Raw genomic sequence first — 17,082 nt, forward strand, 5'->3', positions numbered from 1 at the left:
TTGAAGTGAGATTGTATTGCTATAAACTTCCCTCTTAGGACTGCTTTTGCTGCGTTCCATAGGTTTTGGGTTGTCGTATTTTCATTGTCATTTGTTCCTATATATTTTTTTATTTCTTCTTTGATTTCTTCAGTGATCTCTTGGTTATTTAGTAGTGCACTGTTTAGCCTCCATGTATTTGTGTTTTTTACAGTTTTTTTCCTGTGATTGATTTCCAATCTCATAGCATGTGGTCAGAAAAGATGCTTGATATGATTTCAATTTTCTTAAATTTACTGAGGCTTGATTTGTGACCCAAGATGTGATCTATCCTGGAGAATGTTCCATGTGCACTTGAGAAGAAAGTGTATTCTGCCACGTTTGGGTGGAATGTTCTATAAATATCAGTTAGATCTATCCGGTCTATTGTGTCATTTAAAGTTTGTGTTTCCTTATTTATTTTCTGTTTGGATGATCTGTCCATTGGTGTAAGTGGGGTGTTAAAGTCCCCTACTATTATTGTGTTACTGTCGATTTCTCCTTTCATGGTTGTTAGCATTTGCCTTATGTATTGAGGTGCTCCTATGCTGGGTACATAAACATTTATAATTGTTAAATCTTCTTCTTGGATTGGTCCTTTGATCATTATGTAGTGTCCCTCCTTATCTCTTGTAACAGTCTTTATTTTTAGTCTATTTTATCTGATACGAGTATTGCTACTCCAGCTTTCTTTTGATTTCCATATGCATGGAATATCTTTTTCCATCCCTTCACTTTCAGTCTGTATATGTCCCTAGATGTGAAGTGGGTCTCTTGTAGACAGCATATATATGGGTCTTGTTTTTGTATCCATTCAGCCGGTCTGTGTCTTTTGGTTGGGGCACTTAATCCATTTAATAATCAAGGTCATTATCGATATATATGTTCCTATTACTATTTTCTTAATTGTTTTGGGTTTGTTTCTGTGGGTCTTTTTCTTTTCTTGTGTTTCCCGCTTAGAGAAGTTTCTTTAGTGTTTGTTGTAAAGCTGGTTTGGTGGTGCTGAACTCTCTTAGCTTTTGCTTGTCTGAAAAGCTTTTGACTACTCCATCAAATCTGAATGAGATCCTTGCTGGGTAGAGTAATCTTGGTTGTAGGTTTTTCTCTTTCATCACTTTAAGTATATTCTGCCACTCCCTTCTGGCCTGCAGAGTTTCCGCTGAAAAATAAGCTGATAACCTTATGGGGATTCCTTTGTATGTTATTTTTCGTTTTTCCCTTGCTGCTTTTAATATTTTTCTTTGAACTTAATTTTTGTTAGTTTGAATAATATGTGTCTTGGTGTGTTTTTCCTAGGGTTTATCCTGTATGGGACTCTCTTTGCTTCCTGGACTTAGGTGACTCTTTCCTTTCCCATGTTAGGGAAGTTTTCAACTATAATCTCTTCAAATATTTTCTCAGACCCTTTCTTTTTCTCTTCTTCTTCTGGGACCCCTGTAATTCGAATGTTGGTGTTTTTAGTGCTGTCCCAGAGATCTCTGAGAATGTCTTCAATTCTTTTCCTTCTTTTCTCTTTATTCTGCTCCTCGACAGTTATTTCCACCATTTTGTCTTCCAGCTCACTTACTCGTTCTTCTGCCTCAGTTATTCTGTTACTGATTCCTTCTACTGTATTTTTTATTTCAGTTATTCTGTTGTTCATCTCTGCTTGTTCTTTATTTCTTCTAGATCTTTGTTAAACATTTCTTGTATTTTCTCAGTCTGTGCCTCCATTCTATTTCCGAGATTCAGAATCATCATTACTATCATTACTCTGAATTCTTTTTCAGGTAGATTGCCTATTTCCTCTTCATATTTTTGGTCTTGTAGGTTTTTACCTTGCTCCTTCATCTGTGACATATTATTTTGTCGTCTCTTTTTTTTTTTTTTTTTTTTTATGAGTGGGACTGTGTTTTGTCTTACTGGTTGTTTGGCCTGAGGCTTCCAACACTGGGGTTTGTAGGCTGCTGGGTAGAGCTGGGTCTTGGTGCTGAGATGAGGAAATCCATGAGACCTCACTCCAATGAATATTCCCTGGGGTCTGAGGTTCTCTGTTAGTCCAGTGGTTCGGACTCGGAACTCCCACCACAGGAGCTTTGGCCTTACCCTGGTGGGCTCATGAACCAAGATCCAACAAGCTGCCTGGGGTGGCAAAAAAAAAAAAATACAATAACAAAGTAAAAAATAAAATTAGACTAGGAAACTAACAGATATGTTAGGAAGAATATAAAAATTAGAATATAGATGAATCAACAACCGGAAGGTACAACAGTACCACAGTAGTAAAAAAGAGGAGGGAAAAAAAAGGGGGGTGGGGGAGGAGGCCTTGGCTGCGGAGGGCAGGGCCTAAGCAAGGGGGAGCTTTGGGTGGTGGGTGGGGCCAATGCTCAGGACCCACAGGGCTGGAACAGGCCCTGGGCACTGTGGGGGATGGGGCTTAGGCTCAAGGAACAGAAGGGGCCCAGGCGTGCCCACCACCCCTGGTCTGAGAGGGCAGGGGACCTCACCTGGGAGCCCAGCAGGCTTCCTGGGCTCGAGTGGGTGGGACAAATGCCCTCCTCTCCTCTCCTGCTCCTCCAATCTGGGAGGGCCCCTCCCCCCTGCCTCTCCTGATCTCCCCACCTCCCTCCTATGCCCCCAAGACCCACGCAGCCTGGATGGGGCTTTGGAGGGGGGGTACTGGCCTGGGAGCTCAGCAGGCTCCCTGGCCCAAGTGGGCCAGGCAATCGCCCTCCCTCCTCTCCCACTCTTCCTGGAGAGTCCCTCCCGCCTGCCTCTCCTGATCTCCCAGTCCTCAGGGGTGTGGATCCTGTCTGGCCTCCACTTCTCCTCCCCCGTCAGTCCCCCTACATCCTACGGGTTCACTTTGGGGTTCCTCCCATCTCCTTGGGCATCAGAGTCTCCCACCAGTGGCCGGCAGGCGCCCTAGTTGCAGGGAGATGCTAACTCCACGTCTTCCCACATCTCCATCTTGACTCTGCTCTCCTACTGTTGACTTTTAAGAGTCTGTATATATTCTAGATACAATCTTTTTTCAGATCTGTAGTTTGCAAATATTTTCTCCCATTCTGTAGTTTATCTTTTCATCCTCTTTAACAAGGTATTTCAAAAAGCAAGTTTTACATTTTAATGAAGTCCAGCTTATCAGCTTTTTCTTTTATGGAAAATGCTTTTGTGACAAAGATTCCTTAGGATTGTCTGTGTAGACCATCATGTCATCTGCAAATAGGGAAAGTTTTACTTCTTTTTTTTCCAATCAGTATGCCTTTTATTGCCTTACTGCACTGGCTAGAACTTCCAGTACTATGTTGAATAGTAATGATGAAAGCAGACACCTTTGTTCATGATCTAGGGGAAAGCATTCAGTTCATTAATTATTGATTAATTAAAATATGAGTTCACCATTAATTATGATGCCAGCTATAGGTTTTTTTGTAGATGTTCATTAATAAGTTGAAGAAGTTCCCTTCTATTCCTAGTTTTCTGTTTTTATCGTGAGTGGGTATTGAATTTTATCACATGCTTTTTCAGCAAATGTTTTACTTTTTTTTAATGGTTGCTCTTGGAATTACAATATGCATTCTTAACTTACTGGAGTCTGCCTTGAATTAATATTATATCATAACATGTAATGTAAGAACCTTATATCTGTGTATTTCCATTTATCCCACTCCCATCCTCTGTGCTATTGTTGTCATACATTTTACTCCAGGATGGGATCATATTTTTGCTTTAAACATTTAGTTGTTTTTAAAAGAAATTCAGAGATGAGGGGGGGAAAGTCTTTATACTACCTAACTGTGATATTATGACCTATAATAAGAAATATATATATTTGATCTTCATCCTATTCCTGGCACAGAGCTCTTTTGGAGTTTTTTAAGTGATAAGAGTGATCAAGTTATCTTTGTTATGTTAGTGAGGTGTCTTTCAGAAAGCATTTGGTGACCTAAGGATAGGAGCTGGTTGCCAGGGGAACCATGTAATTAGAGGGTTGGGACTTCAACCCTCCACTCCCAGCCCTCCCCTCACCCCACCCCCACCTCCTGGGAAGGGGCAGGGGCTGGAGGTTGAGTTCAATTACCAATGGCCAATGATTTAATCAGTCATGCCTATCTAATGCAGCTTCCTTGAAAACCCAAAAGGACTGGGTTCAGAGAGCTTCCAGGTTGGTAAACAGGTGGAGATGCCTGTAGAGTGATGTACCCAGAGAGCATGGAAGGGCCTCACCCTTTCCCCATACCTTATGCATCTCTCCCATTTGGCTGTTCTTGAGTTATATCCTTTTATAATAAACTGGTAATCTAGTAAGTAAAGTGTTTCTCTGAGTTCTGTGAGCCACTGTAGCAAATTAATCAAACCTAAGGTGGGGTTCTGGGAACCTTCGATCTATAGCTAGGTGGTTCAGAAGCACACAGGTCAACAACCTGGACTTTCCAATTGGCATCTGAAGAGAGAGTGGGAGGGCAGTCTTGTAGGATTGAGCCCTTAACCTGTGGGATCTGACACTATGGTAAATAGTGTCAGAATTGAGTTAATTGCTTAGTGTTGCTGAAATAAAACACACATCAGATCCACATAGCTACCATTTTGGGTGTTCTTCTTTCTTTCTTTAAGATCCAAGTTCCATTTGGTATCATTTCTCTTCCACCTAAAGAACTTAACTTCTTTTAACATTTTTTGTAGTGCAGGTCTACCGTAATGAATTCTCTCAGCTTTTGTTTATCTGGAAATGTTTTTTTATTTTACCTTCATATATGAATGGTGTTTTTACTTGATATGAGTTCTAGATTGATAGGTATTTTTAATTTATTTTAAAGATGTTCCATTTTCTTCTGGCTTGCTGATGAGAAGTCATTAGAATTTCTTACTTTTGTTCCCTTATATGCCATGTGTCTTTTTTCTCTGGCTGCTTTTTTTTGTTTGTTTTCAGCAATTTGATTATTATAACTAGGTGTAGTTTCCTTTATGTTTATCCTGCTTGGGGTTTATTGAGATTATTGAATCTGTGAGTTGATATTTTTGATCAATTTTTGAAATATCTTGGCCATTATTTTTTATATTTTTTGCCCCAAACTTTAATCTCTGGGAATTCAAGTACATATACATTAAGCTGTGTGACACTGTTCCACAGAACACTGAGGATCTGGTGTTTTCTACTGTTGTTTTGTTTTATTTTGTTTTGACTTGTCTTTTTTTTTCTCTTTTTCACTTTGGATAGTCTTCATGCTCCCTGATCTTTTCTTTTGTGGTGCCCAATTGTTGTTAAGCCTATCCAGTGATTTTTTTTTTTCAGATATTGTGTTTTTCAGCTCTAGAGTCTCCATTTTTTTTTTTTTTTAAAGGATTTTCTTATTTATTTATTTATTTATTTATTTTTGGCTGTGTTGGGTCTTCGGTTCATGCGAGGGCTTTCTCCAGTTGCGGCAAGCGGGGGCCACTCTTCATCGCGGTGCGGGGACCGCTCTTCATCGCGGTGCGCGGGCCTCTCTCTATCGCGGCCCCTCCCGTCGCGGGGCACAGGCTCCAGACGCGCAGGCTCAGCAATTGTGGCTCACGGGCCCAGCCGCTCCGTGGCATGTGGGATCCTCCCAGACCAGGGCTCGAACCCGTGTCCCCTGCATTAGCAGGCAGATTCTCAACCACTGCGCCACCAGGGAAGCCCTAGAGTCTCCATTTGATTCATTGTTATAGTGTCCATTTCTCTTTGCTAAGTGTCCCCATCTAATCACTGATTATATATATCTTGGTTAGTTGGTCAGCTGGTTGGTCGGCTGGTTGGTTGGTTGGTTGGTTGGTTAATTTTGAACATATTTATAATAGCTGTTCTAAAGTCCTTGTCTACTAATTCCAACATCTGTATCAACTCTTAGCCTGTTTCTATGGACATTTTGCTCCTGGTTATGGATCACATTTCCCTGCTTTTTCCCCTGTCTAATAATTTTTTTATTGTGTGCTGAACATTATGAACGCCATGTTGTTGAGAGTCTGAAATTTGCTGACTTCCTTTAAAGAGTATTGAGTTTCATTCTTGCAGACAGTGATTTACTGGCAGATTAGCTTTCTCCTTTTAAGGCTTGCTTCTAGGATTTGTAAATCAACCTTTCTTAAGATACTAGTCTTGTAGCTTAGTCTTTCTGGGGTTGCACCTGAATGCCCAACATGTTCAATGAGATCTCTTCTCTAGCTCATTGAAACCCCATGTCTTTCAGCACTGGCCACTCTCCTGAATCCCCAGTCAGCTCATAGCTCCTCACTGGCTGTTCTCTCCCAGGCTTTTGGATCTTCCCTCTGTCCGTGTGCCAAGGGGGGCCCCTTACACATATTTCTTGAGCTCCCTCTTCTCTGACACAGATTCCAGCCACCTCAGCTCTACTGAACTCCAGTCTCTGTTTGCTCTGCCCAATAAGCCCACTGCTTTCTGTTTGGGACCCACGCTTTCCTCTGCCTTAGTTAGAGAGTGCCCCCAGCAAGAAATCTGGGGTAAATGTGGGGTTCACCACCTTTGTTTCCCTTCTCTCAAGAATAATAGTCATTTGTAGTAGCTTGTCCAATGCCTGAAAATAGTTATTTCATATATTTTGTACAGCTTTATAATTATTGATAACAGGAGAGTAAATCCAATACCAGCTATACTTGTTAAGGCTGGATCTGGATGTTAGCCTTCCTCTGTATCTTGTTTTAAAATTTTGAATTTGAATTGCTATAGATAATTGTACCTCCATTTCCTACTATGTCCAATACATTAAAATTACTTTCTTGTCCCTTGGATATTTCTGGGTTTGCCATCTTGGATTATAAAACCAGGACAAATGCAGGCCCTGGAATAAAAATTGGAAGAGAAAATACAGTTTGAAATAAAAAGTTATTAAATAGGAAAACTGTCTTGTGAAAGTAATAGGCCAAATACAGAGTAGAAATTAAACTTTAAAAGAATTAGAGGAATATCTTATAAATGTAATAATTTGGAGTCCTTTGTATTAAAAAAGAAAATTTGTCAGAGGAGGTATAGAATGGTACTTTAAAAAAACACACGCACATTAAAGAGATAAAATGGGGCTTCCCTGGTGGTGCAGTGGTTAAGAATCCGCCTGCCAATGCAGGGGACACGGGTTCGAGCCCCGGTCCGGGAAGATCCCACATGCCGCAGAGCAACTAAGCCCGTGTGCCACAACTGCTGAGCCTGCATGCCACAACTACTGAAGCCCACGTGCTACAACTACTGAAACCCGCGTGCCTAGAGCCCATGCTCCGCAGCAAGAGAAGCCACCATGATGAAAAGCCCGTGCACCACAAAGAAGAGTAGCCTATGCTCGCCACAACTAGAGAAAGCTCGCGCACAGCAACAAAAACCCAATACAACCATAAATAAATAAATAAATAAATAAATAAATTTATTTATTTATTTATTTATTTTTTAAAAAAGAGAGAGATAAAATGGATTTTCACAAATATTACAGACTTTTTTAAACTTTTGAATGGTAAGAAGCAAAGTATTTTAAAGTATTTATTCTGCTTTTTTACCCTTGCTTTTACACAAATAATACATGTGCCTGGTGGAACAGCAAAGGGAAAGGGGAAAAAATAAAATAAAAATGAATAGATACTTTGTTATTTATCATTTTTACAAGTGACAGTGGCACAGAGAGCACCCTATTTTTCCAGATGTTGCAAAACTGCAAAGGGGCAATTGTAGAAGAAAGAACTCTGAGACCTGGAGCTAGCTCTGTTGCTGCCATCTCCTTATCTGCTCATGAGCCATCTATTCCTCAGAACTGCTATGACAAGCAGACCTGGCAAGAACCACCAAACAAACCTTCAGGCAGAAACCTTCAGGCAGTCCAGAGATTCACCCTGTGCATCTGAGATTCATAACTTTTTTTTTTGGAAGCTGACATTGCTTTTAGAACAATGACTTTGATTCACCTTCTTGAAGCACAGCCCCCGTTTTACAGCTCTCCTGCTCAGAAGCCTCTGAATGTGCTCCAACCCACCCTTGCTGGCCAAGCCCTGCCCTGCATAGAGTGACAAAGTCAAGGGCCAGAGTCCCTCTGGGACTCTTAAGTCCTAGACTTGAAATTTAAGAAGGCTGCAGTGCCCCAGCTATGACTTTTACTCCTTTGTTTTTACCCATGTTTATCCCTGCACTGAAATGCCTCCTGCCTTGGGCCTTCTTTACTCCTAGACCACCGTCAGCAGTGCCACCTCCTCCATACGAAGGCTGCTTCCAGGCCCCTGACCAAATGTGCTCTCTTTGTGTCTCTAGAGTGCCACAGGCACCTCGCATACGTGTACACTTGCCCTGCGCTTTATGTAGGTTCCTGTTGCATACTTCTTGCCCCTGTTCAACTATTGGCTTTTTGAGAGCAATATCCTCTTTTATTTCTCTTAATATTCCTTGTTTCTGCCAAACAGTACCTGGCACATTATGGCCATTCAGAAATATGTAATCTCATGATTAATTCTCTTGGTTACAGTATGATATAATTCTTCTTAATGTGTCCTAAACTAGTCTTTTTCAAATATCAAAGACTTTCCCTCCTTCTGACAGTTGCTAATTCATGAACAAATCCATTTCTGCCCTGTCCACGAGGTTTGTGATTTTGTAGGCCTTCACTGTATTCCTTCTTAGCCTTCTCTGGATTAGGGCAAAGGTTAGAGCATTCAGGGAGAATTGTGGTATATGTTCCGTGAAACAATAATTGTGATGGTGAACTCTCTCTATCTCTTCTCCACACAGAGAGATGTTCTTTACTACCATGGAGAGCCACCTTCTGCGCTGCAAAGTGCTGGAAATCATATTCCTCCACAGCTGTGAGACACCCACCCGCCTACCCTTGTCTCTGGCCCAGGCCCTCTATTTTCTGAACAATTCCACATCACTGCTCAAGTGTCAGGTACATTTTTTCCTATTTCAGTTCCAGGCCTAGAACACCTTTTCCTTAATCCTTGAGCATTATGTAAAAGTAACTTGAAAACTGTACAAAACCTCTAACTGAGGAAGGCATTTATTACCAATTGCTTTTACTATCTCTGCAGTCGGATAAAACCCAGTGGCAGACATGGGATGAACTGGTTGAGCATCTACAGTTTCTGTTATCCAGTTACCAACATGTTTTAAGAGGTAAGGAGCATTTGGTCACAAACCAGATGGTGTGGGAGTCTCACAGTGGACATTATTATGAATTAAAGTTACATAAGGGACTCTAATTTGTTAGCTTCAGTAAATCATTGTTCCTTGGTATAACTGTAAGGAACAAGGAAGGACATAGCCGGAATCACTGCTGTGAAACAGAAGAATTCACATTGTATTTTTGTTATGGCAGATACTACAGTGGTCCTCACAATTATTAGGCTGTGCAGGTAAACAAAAGTCATCCTAACATGAGAAGGATTTAGTAATGACCTGGTTTGGCCCTGGCATCTTTCCCTGGCCTATCACTGCAGCGTCTTTGTTGGGTTGATTGCTCACTGACTCGGACACTGTAAATATCCGACAATATGATGCAAATACAGAGCAAATCAGTGGCAAAGTAAAAATGTACATCTTGCAAAAGATGTAAGACACTCTTAAGTCTGTGAAAGTGGCTCTGCTCTAGTCACAGGCAAAGCCAGTGATCCGTGAGGATCTGGAAAAGTTAGACTAATTAACACTCAGGGAGCAAATATTGACAAGGATAATGATGGATTAGCTGCTTCAAATAAGAATGATTTGATTAGTCAAGGATTAATGTGGTCCCTGGGGAAACTAATGTAATTATTAATTACATAAGGAAAGATAGTAAGTTTTCAGGGGAGAAAACTGACATCCCTCTTGATGTGATACCCTGAGAAGGACACCTCATCACTTATGTAGTGTTCTTGCCAAAATTTCGTGACCTAAATCTAATCAGAAGGAAGCATCAGACAAACCCAGATTGAAGGGCCTTTTACAAAGTAGCTGGCCTGTACTTTCAAAAGCCACAATGTCTTAAAAACAAAGAAAGACTGAAGAACTGTTCCAGATTAAAAACAAACTAAAGCACATGAATATTAAACGCAAAACATGATCCTGGATGGGATCCTGAACCAGGAAAAAAGAAGTTATAATGTGCATTATTGGGACAATTGGTAAATTTTAAGTAGATTATATAATAGTATTGTGTTAATATTAAGTTTCATATTTTTTTATAATTATCCTGGCTTATGAAAGTAAATATCCTTGGTCTTAGGAAATCCATTCTGAAGTATTGAGGGGCACAATGTCCAACTTATTCTCCATCAGTAAGGGGGGAAAATGCATATATATATATACACACACATATACATACATACATAATTTACCTGCCATGATCATATTGAGGTTGATTTTAGCTCAGTAATGGCACTTGGGAAGATAAGATGGTCCTTACACCCTCTTGGGCCTGGAATTGAGGAAGCTGTTACAGAAACATTTTTAAAAGCACTGGATTTAAGACAGAAGGTCTGGGTTTAAATCCCAACTCCATCACCTACTCTGCATTGGGCAGCTAACTTTATGTCTCTAGACCTCAGTTTCTTCCTTCTGTAGAACGGGGATGGTAATACATAACTTGCCAAGACTGATTGCTAATGGGCGTGAGTTAAAAGTAGAAAGTGCTCAGTCAGTGTTAGCTGCCTGTCATCTGGCCAGGAGTAGGCTACAAGGGTCTTCTCTGTTTCAGGCGCCTGTAACTAAAACATAAGTGAGAGCATTGTCAAGGCCACGACATGTAATTGTGTGGTTTGTGCATTTTTTAACACGCTCAAAGAAAGGTACGTGCCCTTCTCAGAACAAAGCCCCAAAGGCAAATTCCATGCGTCCTCAGCCTCATGGAGGTTTATGTAATTGTTTCTTTTGGAGATCTAGCTGAAAGTTTAATATTAAAGCAGCTCGGTTTTGCTTAAAGTTCACCTTTAACACTTCTTTGTTCATTTCTGTTTTGCATCCCAGGGAATACACCTGGGTCATGGGCAATAGTGATTTAAGATGGACATGGGATCTACTTTTATTACAGAATATTCTTCTGCCTTGAATAAAGGAGAGGAAGGCCTCAGACCAGTGTATATTGACCAAGAATAAACAGGGTGTGTTCCAATGCTATTTTATCCTTAACGTCCTTTCCAGCTTCTTTGGAGACCAGGAGTTAAGAAGCAGAAAAAAATATTTAGAACCAGTAGTTTGAAAACAGAGTCCTACAAAGAACTACAAAGAACACAGCTGAATGGTTCCCTGAAATGGTCAGTGTCCTTGTCAGTAGGCATTTTACTGTGAGGGCTCCTTAGTCATCTCTGTCTTCTTCAAGTGGGCTGAGGACATTGTTGAGTGCATTTTGAGGTCGGCTGGAGTTGTCCAGCTCCAAGGGCGGGGGAAGAAGGGAAGAGGATGGGGAACCTAAGCTTGCCCTATGTTTATGGGAACCTCTTAGCGTGGAGGGAGAGAGGAAGGGAGCATAGGTAAATGCGCCTGCACTGGCTTATCTAACCCAGTAACCTTGTGAAGGTGAGTACCAACCCCCTTTCAAAGATGGGAAAACAAAGGCTGAGAGGAAAGTAAATGCAGAGCCAGGTCTGTTGCCAAAGTCTGTATACGGTGAAAGCACACTGGAAGGAATTAATTTCCTATGAAATCACTGGGTGAGATTAGAAGGTGAGATTCTAAGGAATTTCCGACCCCCCACTTTCTAAACTCTCTATACATGGTTAAATTACTTTTGTATCTACCCTTGACCTTGGGGAGAAGTATATCTTGAAGCCCCACATCTTGTAAATGTTTCTGTAGAGGGCAGAGTAGCCCCACTGAGAGGTGGATGCTGGGCTGTCGGCTGAGCTCACATTCTCTGGCTGAGAGAATCAATCCCCCACACCCCAGTTTCACAACCGTGCAACTCAAGTCTGAGCCTCAGCAAAATTATGAATTGCCATATGCCGTGAGTTTTCCTGATGCTTATGAATAATTAGAACCTCATATTTTGAAACTATGAATTCTAGGAATTTAAACATATAGTATTTAAATGAATGAAATGCATGCTTTTCCTGAATTCCGCTCTGCTGGACCACTTAGGGCAACGCAGAAGTCAGACACCTGTTCATTCCAAAGAGAGTCTCACACACGGCCTTCCTGAAAGGAGCCCTGTCCACAGAGGGGAGAAAAGCAGACTCAGGCAAGATCAGTTAAGTTCATACATTCATCCAGGCAACAAATATTTACCGAATGCCTCCTCTGTGCCTGGCTCATTGGGAAAACTTCAATGAATGAGACCAACATGGCCCCTGTCCTCCTAGAGCTTAACTGTCTAGTAAAGAGATTGACCCTAAACAAACCACCACACAAGTAACATACAATTGCAATGAAAATAAATGCTGTGAAGGAAAGTACAAGTGCACAAAACAGGACTTAAACTGTTTATGGAGGAACCCAGGAAGGCCTCCCTGAAGAAGTGATACTTGGGCTGAGATATGAAGTACCAGTGTTAGCCAGGCGAATAGGGAGGGTAAAGTTTCCCAGAAAGAAGAAACAGCATGTCCAAGGGCCTTGAAACCAAGAAGTTGCTTAATGAGTCCAAGGAACATAGAGCAAACTGGTAGGACTAGGATACAGTGAGCAAGGGGGGAATAGCACGAAACGAGACCACGGTACTAGACAGGAGCAGGCGTGAAGGGCCCTCCTGTTAGGGAGTTCGTGTTAAGGAATTTCACCTTGATTCCAGAGTGAAGGGAACCCATCAAAGTGGTTTTAAGTAAGGTCACTCTGCCTGATGTGTGACAAATAGTTTGGCCGAGGACCAGAGAGGTCAGGAGAGGGATAATGGTGACAAGGGTGTGGGTGGTGCAATGGGGAAGGCAGTGACAGATCAGAAGCACTTTGAAGATCAGTGTGACAGGGCATAGGTGACCGAGGCTGAAGGTTGACACCCAGGGTTCTGCCAGTACTGACGCGGAGATAAATGGAAAACCTGCAGAGAAGATACTGTTAGATTGGAGATTCCTGTAGTGACGATGATGATGATAAAATAATAGTAGCTGATCCTAGTGTTGATCCAGGAACTAATAATACTACCAGCCAAAATATCTTGAGCCAGGCCTTGTGCCAAATAAACCCTTTACATAAATCACCTCACACAATAATCACAAGAACCTCCGATGTAAGAACTCTCCTCTACTGAAGCATAAAATCCAAGGCCTTGCCAACTGGACCAGAATGGTTCAAGTCCACTGGCCAAGACTTCCTCCCCTTGGATGGTGGTTAGGTGGGCACTGCCAACCTTTGCTTCTTTGAATTTCCTGTATTAATAAGTTCCAAATTCTTCTTGCTCCTAACCCACATGTTCCCTATCCCACTCTATTCAGCCAATTCTATCTTTTCAAAGTCATTTTTATTTTTTTCAGAGTAGTACATGCTTTGTTTAAGAAAATCAAATTCTACTCAAAGGCTTTTGTCCCCTGTGACCGTTCTCCCCCAGTAGCAGAGTGAAATAGAGCACATTTCCCTGCTTAAAACCCTCCAGATACTTGCCTTTGCTTTCAGAGGCCAAACTCCACATTGTTCTGTGGCCCAGCCTGCCTGCCAGTCTCCTCTAGTCCTGCTCTCCTTCTTACTACCCGGATCTTACCTCCAGTTCTTGAAACAAGCTCTTCCTGCATCATGGCATTTGCACTTGTTCTCTCTACCCGGACTGCTTTTCCCCTAGACCTTTGCATGCTTACCACCTTCTCATCCTTTGGGACTCAGCTAAGAGGTCCTCCCTGACTAGAGTGAGCTGCTTCCCTCATTTCCCCAGTGTTCCTCTATCACAGCACCTGATTTATTTATTGGGTTGCACTCACCAAAACTATAATTGTTTTTGTTGGCTTGTTCACTGTCAGGCACTGTCACTGCAGCTAGAACGTCAGTTCATGAGGGCTGGGCCCAAGGCTCTGCCTCTGACGTCACGGTGTACATCCTCGTCTCTTCCATGTTCTTGCTGATCACCAGAGAATAACTAGACAACCCCAATTGTGGGGCATTCTACAAAATAACTGCCCTGGACTCTTCAAAAATGTACATATTACGAGAGACAAGTAAAGGCTGGGAGCTGTGTTAGATGACAGGAGACTGAAGAGCATAACAACCAAGTACAGTGTGTGATGTCTGACTGAATCCTGGCCCAAAGCAAAACTGAACACCTATAAAGGATATTGTTGGCACAGATTAGATAATATTCAATCAAGGATAAAATTAGTGGGATGATGAATAGTGGTTATGTAGGGGAATATTCGTATTCTTAAGCTGAAGTATTTAAGCATGAAGGATTATGACAGCGCAACTTACTCTTAACTGGTTCAGCAAAAAAAAGAAAAAGAAAAAAACATATAGATGGATCAATAGATAAACCAAATGTGGCAAAATGTTAACAGCTTATGAATCAAGGTAAAGGTTATATGGGTGCGCATCATACTACTCTTTAAACTTTTCTGTAAGTCCAAAAATAAAATACTGGGGTAAAGTACAAAGGTCTAAAGGTATCTCATCCCAAATCCATAACTCAGTCCCAACAGGTTTTGGAAGTGTGTGGAATTGAGGGAAAGGAGCTCAAGGTCACATATAAGGCAAATGAAGTGAGAAGAGCCCTGCAGCCCTTCTGACTCCCAGGTGCTCCAGAGGCCACAACAGTATCATTTTCTCCGTCTCATTTATAAAATGGGGGTAATGGCACCTTCATTAACAGAGTTATTAGAAGGACTGAACTAGTATCCAGAAATTCGGAAAACATAGAATAACCTGAAAAGAAAGTACAATAAATACACTGTAGAGTACCCAAAAAGTCTGGAAACATAGGAGGCGAAGCTGCCTTGAGATGTCATTACAGGGCCCTTTCAACATTCAATCAACAAACATTTACAGTAAGCACCTACTCTGTCTCCGGAACTGGGCTAGACTCCGGGGATGCAGTGGGATCAGAGCCTTGGGCCCAGCCCTCATGGACTGACGTTCTAGCTGCAGTGACAGTGCCTGACAGTGAACAAGCCAACAAAAACAATTATAGTTTTGGTGAGTGCAACCCAATAAATAAATCAGGTGCTGTGATAGAGGAACACTGGGGAAATGAGGGAAGCAGCTCACTCTAGTCAGGGAGGACCTCTTAGCTGAGTCCCAAAGGATGAGAAGGTGGTAAGCATGCAAAGGTCTAGGGGAAAAGCAGTCCGGGTAGAGAGAACAAGTGCAAATGCCATGATGCAGGAAGAGCTTGTTTCAAGAACTGGAGGTAAGATCTGGGTAGTAAGAAGGAGAGCAGGACTAGAGGAGACTGGCAGGCAGGCTGGGCCACAGAACAATGTGGAGTTTGGCCTCTGAAAGCAAAGGCAAGTATCTGGAGGGTTTTAAGCAGGGAAATGTGCTCTATTTCACTCTGCTACTGGGGGAGAACGGTCACAGGGGACAAAAGCCTTTGAGTAGAATTTGATTTTCTTAAACAAAGCATGTACTACTCTGAAAAAAATAAAAATGACTTTGAAATACATTTTTTTTTAATACGTAAAACTCGAGGTCCAGAGAGAACCAAGAACAAAGGACTGGAAATGGAGTTACCACAGGTACTCACATGCCCTTTGACTTGTATCCTAGTAACTCATCAACAAGTCTTTGCCTAGACCCTACCTACCAAAATTGGACTTCATCTTCCCAAGTCATAAAGGAATAAAAAGCAGTTCAGAACAGTTCTGCTGACTTTTTCCCTCTTGCAGAGCACTTACGGAGTTCAGTGATCGATCGAAAAGACTTAATAATCAAAAGGATTAAGCCCAAGCCCCAGCAAGGAGATGACATCACAGTGGTGGACGTGGAGAAACAGATCAAGGCCTTCCGCAGCCGCCTGGTCCAGATGCTGGGGGAGCCGCTCGTCCCGCAGCTCCAAGACAAGGTGCACCTGTTGAAGCTCCTGCTTTTCTATGCCGCAGACCTGAACCCCGATGCAGACGCCTCTTCACAGGCCTGGAGCAGACCCTGAGACCCTTCTAAGCACTGAACGCCAAGAATACCTCCTGAACTCTATCTCAAACTACTTGGAAGTTCTAAAAGTATAAAAAGTAGTTTAAAATCTTATAGGACCAAACCTATCTTATTTATCTGTAGGCTATAATAACTTTCTGTTTAGTAAATATCTTTTTTTTTATAATCCTATCCTAGCCTGTTCTCAGATATGGCTTAAATATATAAGGTGTATATATTTTTTAATAAATTATTTATCTATACTTTTTTTGAAACAGGTGATTATATGCACTATATGTTTAACATTTCAAGATGTGAAAAAAGAATCCGTGTGCTGAACAAATTCTAGACATCAATGTTATGTCATTCAAGGTACTGACAACCTGTTTCGAAAGAGAAAGACGTATTTGTTTCTCCCTGATGGAAAACAAACACCCTATATTGGACCTGTGACATTGCCTATGAATTTGACTTTGTGGCCAGTCTGTTAAGATCTAATGTAATGAAGGGGGTAGAAACAAAAGGGTTGAGTGTGTTACAAAAAATATGATGTTAAAAGCATACAATAAAAAGGCAATGGTTTTTCAAAATACCAAGTTTATCATGCTTAGGTTTCATGACTGCGAGCAGGAAGAATGGAATAACTACTCTTAACAGAACCAAAAAAAAGTTCCATCGACATTTGAGAAAGTAGTAAGGATTTTTATTGTCAAAACAAGTTAAGAGATACAAGCATAACAGAAGACACAAATAAATTAACTGTTCTGATCATTTTAGACTCCAGGGCATCTCTGTGGGAAGGTCAGCTCAGCTCCTTGTGTAGACACCATACTGTCCAAAGCAAAAGACAGCAGGAATTTGAGACAGTGTTCAAGACAATGATTGAACATGTACACAGCGAGGAGAAATGAAAAGGTGGTTCCCCTCATCCCTTTCCTCAGTGAGGTACGTGTTTATAAAAGTATGAGGCTCATTTGGGGGGAAAATGATTGCATACAGAAAATTTTTTAATTCTTCCACCTCCCAGGAAAAAATTTTTCAGGCCCTGGCCTGAACAAGAAACTCAAAATAGGGTGACACTAGTTTCATATGAACCGCAAGACTATACTCGAACTGCAGTT

General features: G+C 41.5%; 1 protein-coding gene across 1 annotated transcript in view; it reads left to right on the forward strand.

Annotated features, from left to right (window-relative positions):
• SIMC1 (SUMO interacting motifs containing 1) overlaps window positions 1–16,555 on the forward strand; it is a 97,791-nt gene extending 81,236 nt beyond the window's left edge. Inside the window, exons 8-10 of the mRNA XM_057540005.1 lie at window positions 8,738–8,894; window positions 9,037–9,121; window positions 15,718–16,555. Coding sequence (XP_057395988.1) covers window positions 8,738–8,894; window positions 9,037–9,121; window positions 15,718–15,980 — 505 coding nt within the window. The 3' untranslated portion in view covers window positions 15,981–16,555. The remainder of the gene's footprint in view (window positions 1–8,737; window positions 8,895–9,036; window positions 9,122–15,717) is intronic.
• Window positions 16,556–17,082: the final 527 nt, after the last annotated feature.

Source organism: Balaenoptera acutorostrata, chromosome 2, assembly GCF_949987535.1.
Source record: "Balaenoptera acutorostrata chromosome 2, mBalAcu1.1, whole genome shotgun sequence".
Lineage (NCBI taxonomy): Eukaryota > Metazoa > Chordata > Mammalia > Artiodactyla > Balaenopteridae > Balaenoptera > Balaenoptera acutorostrata.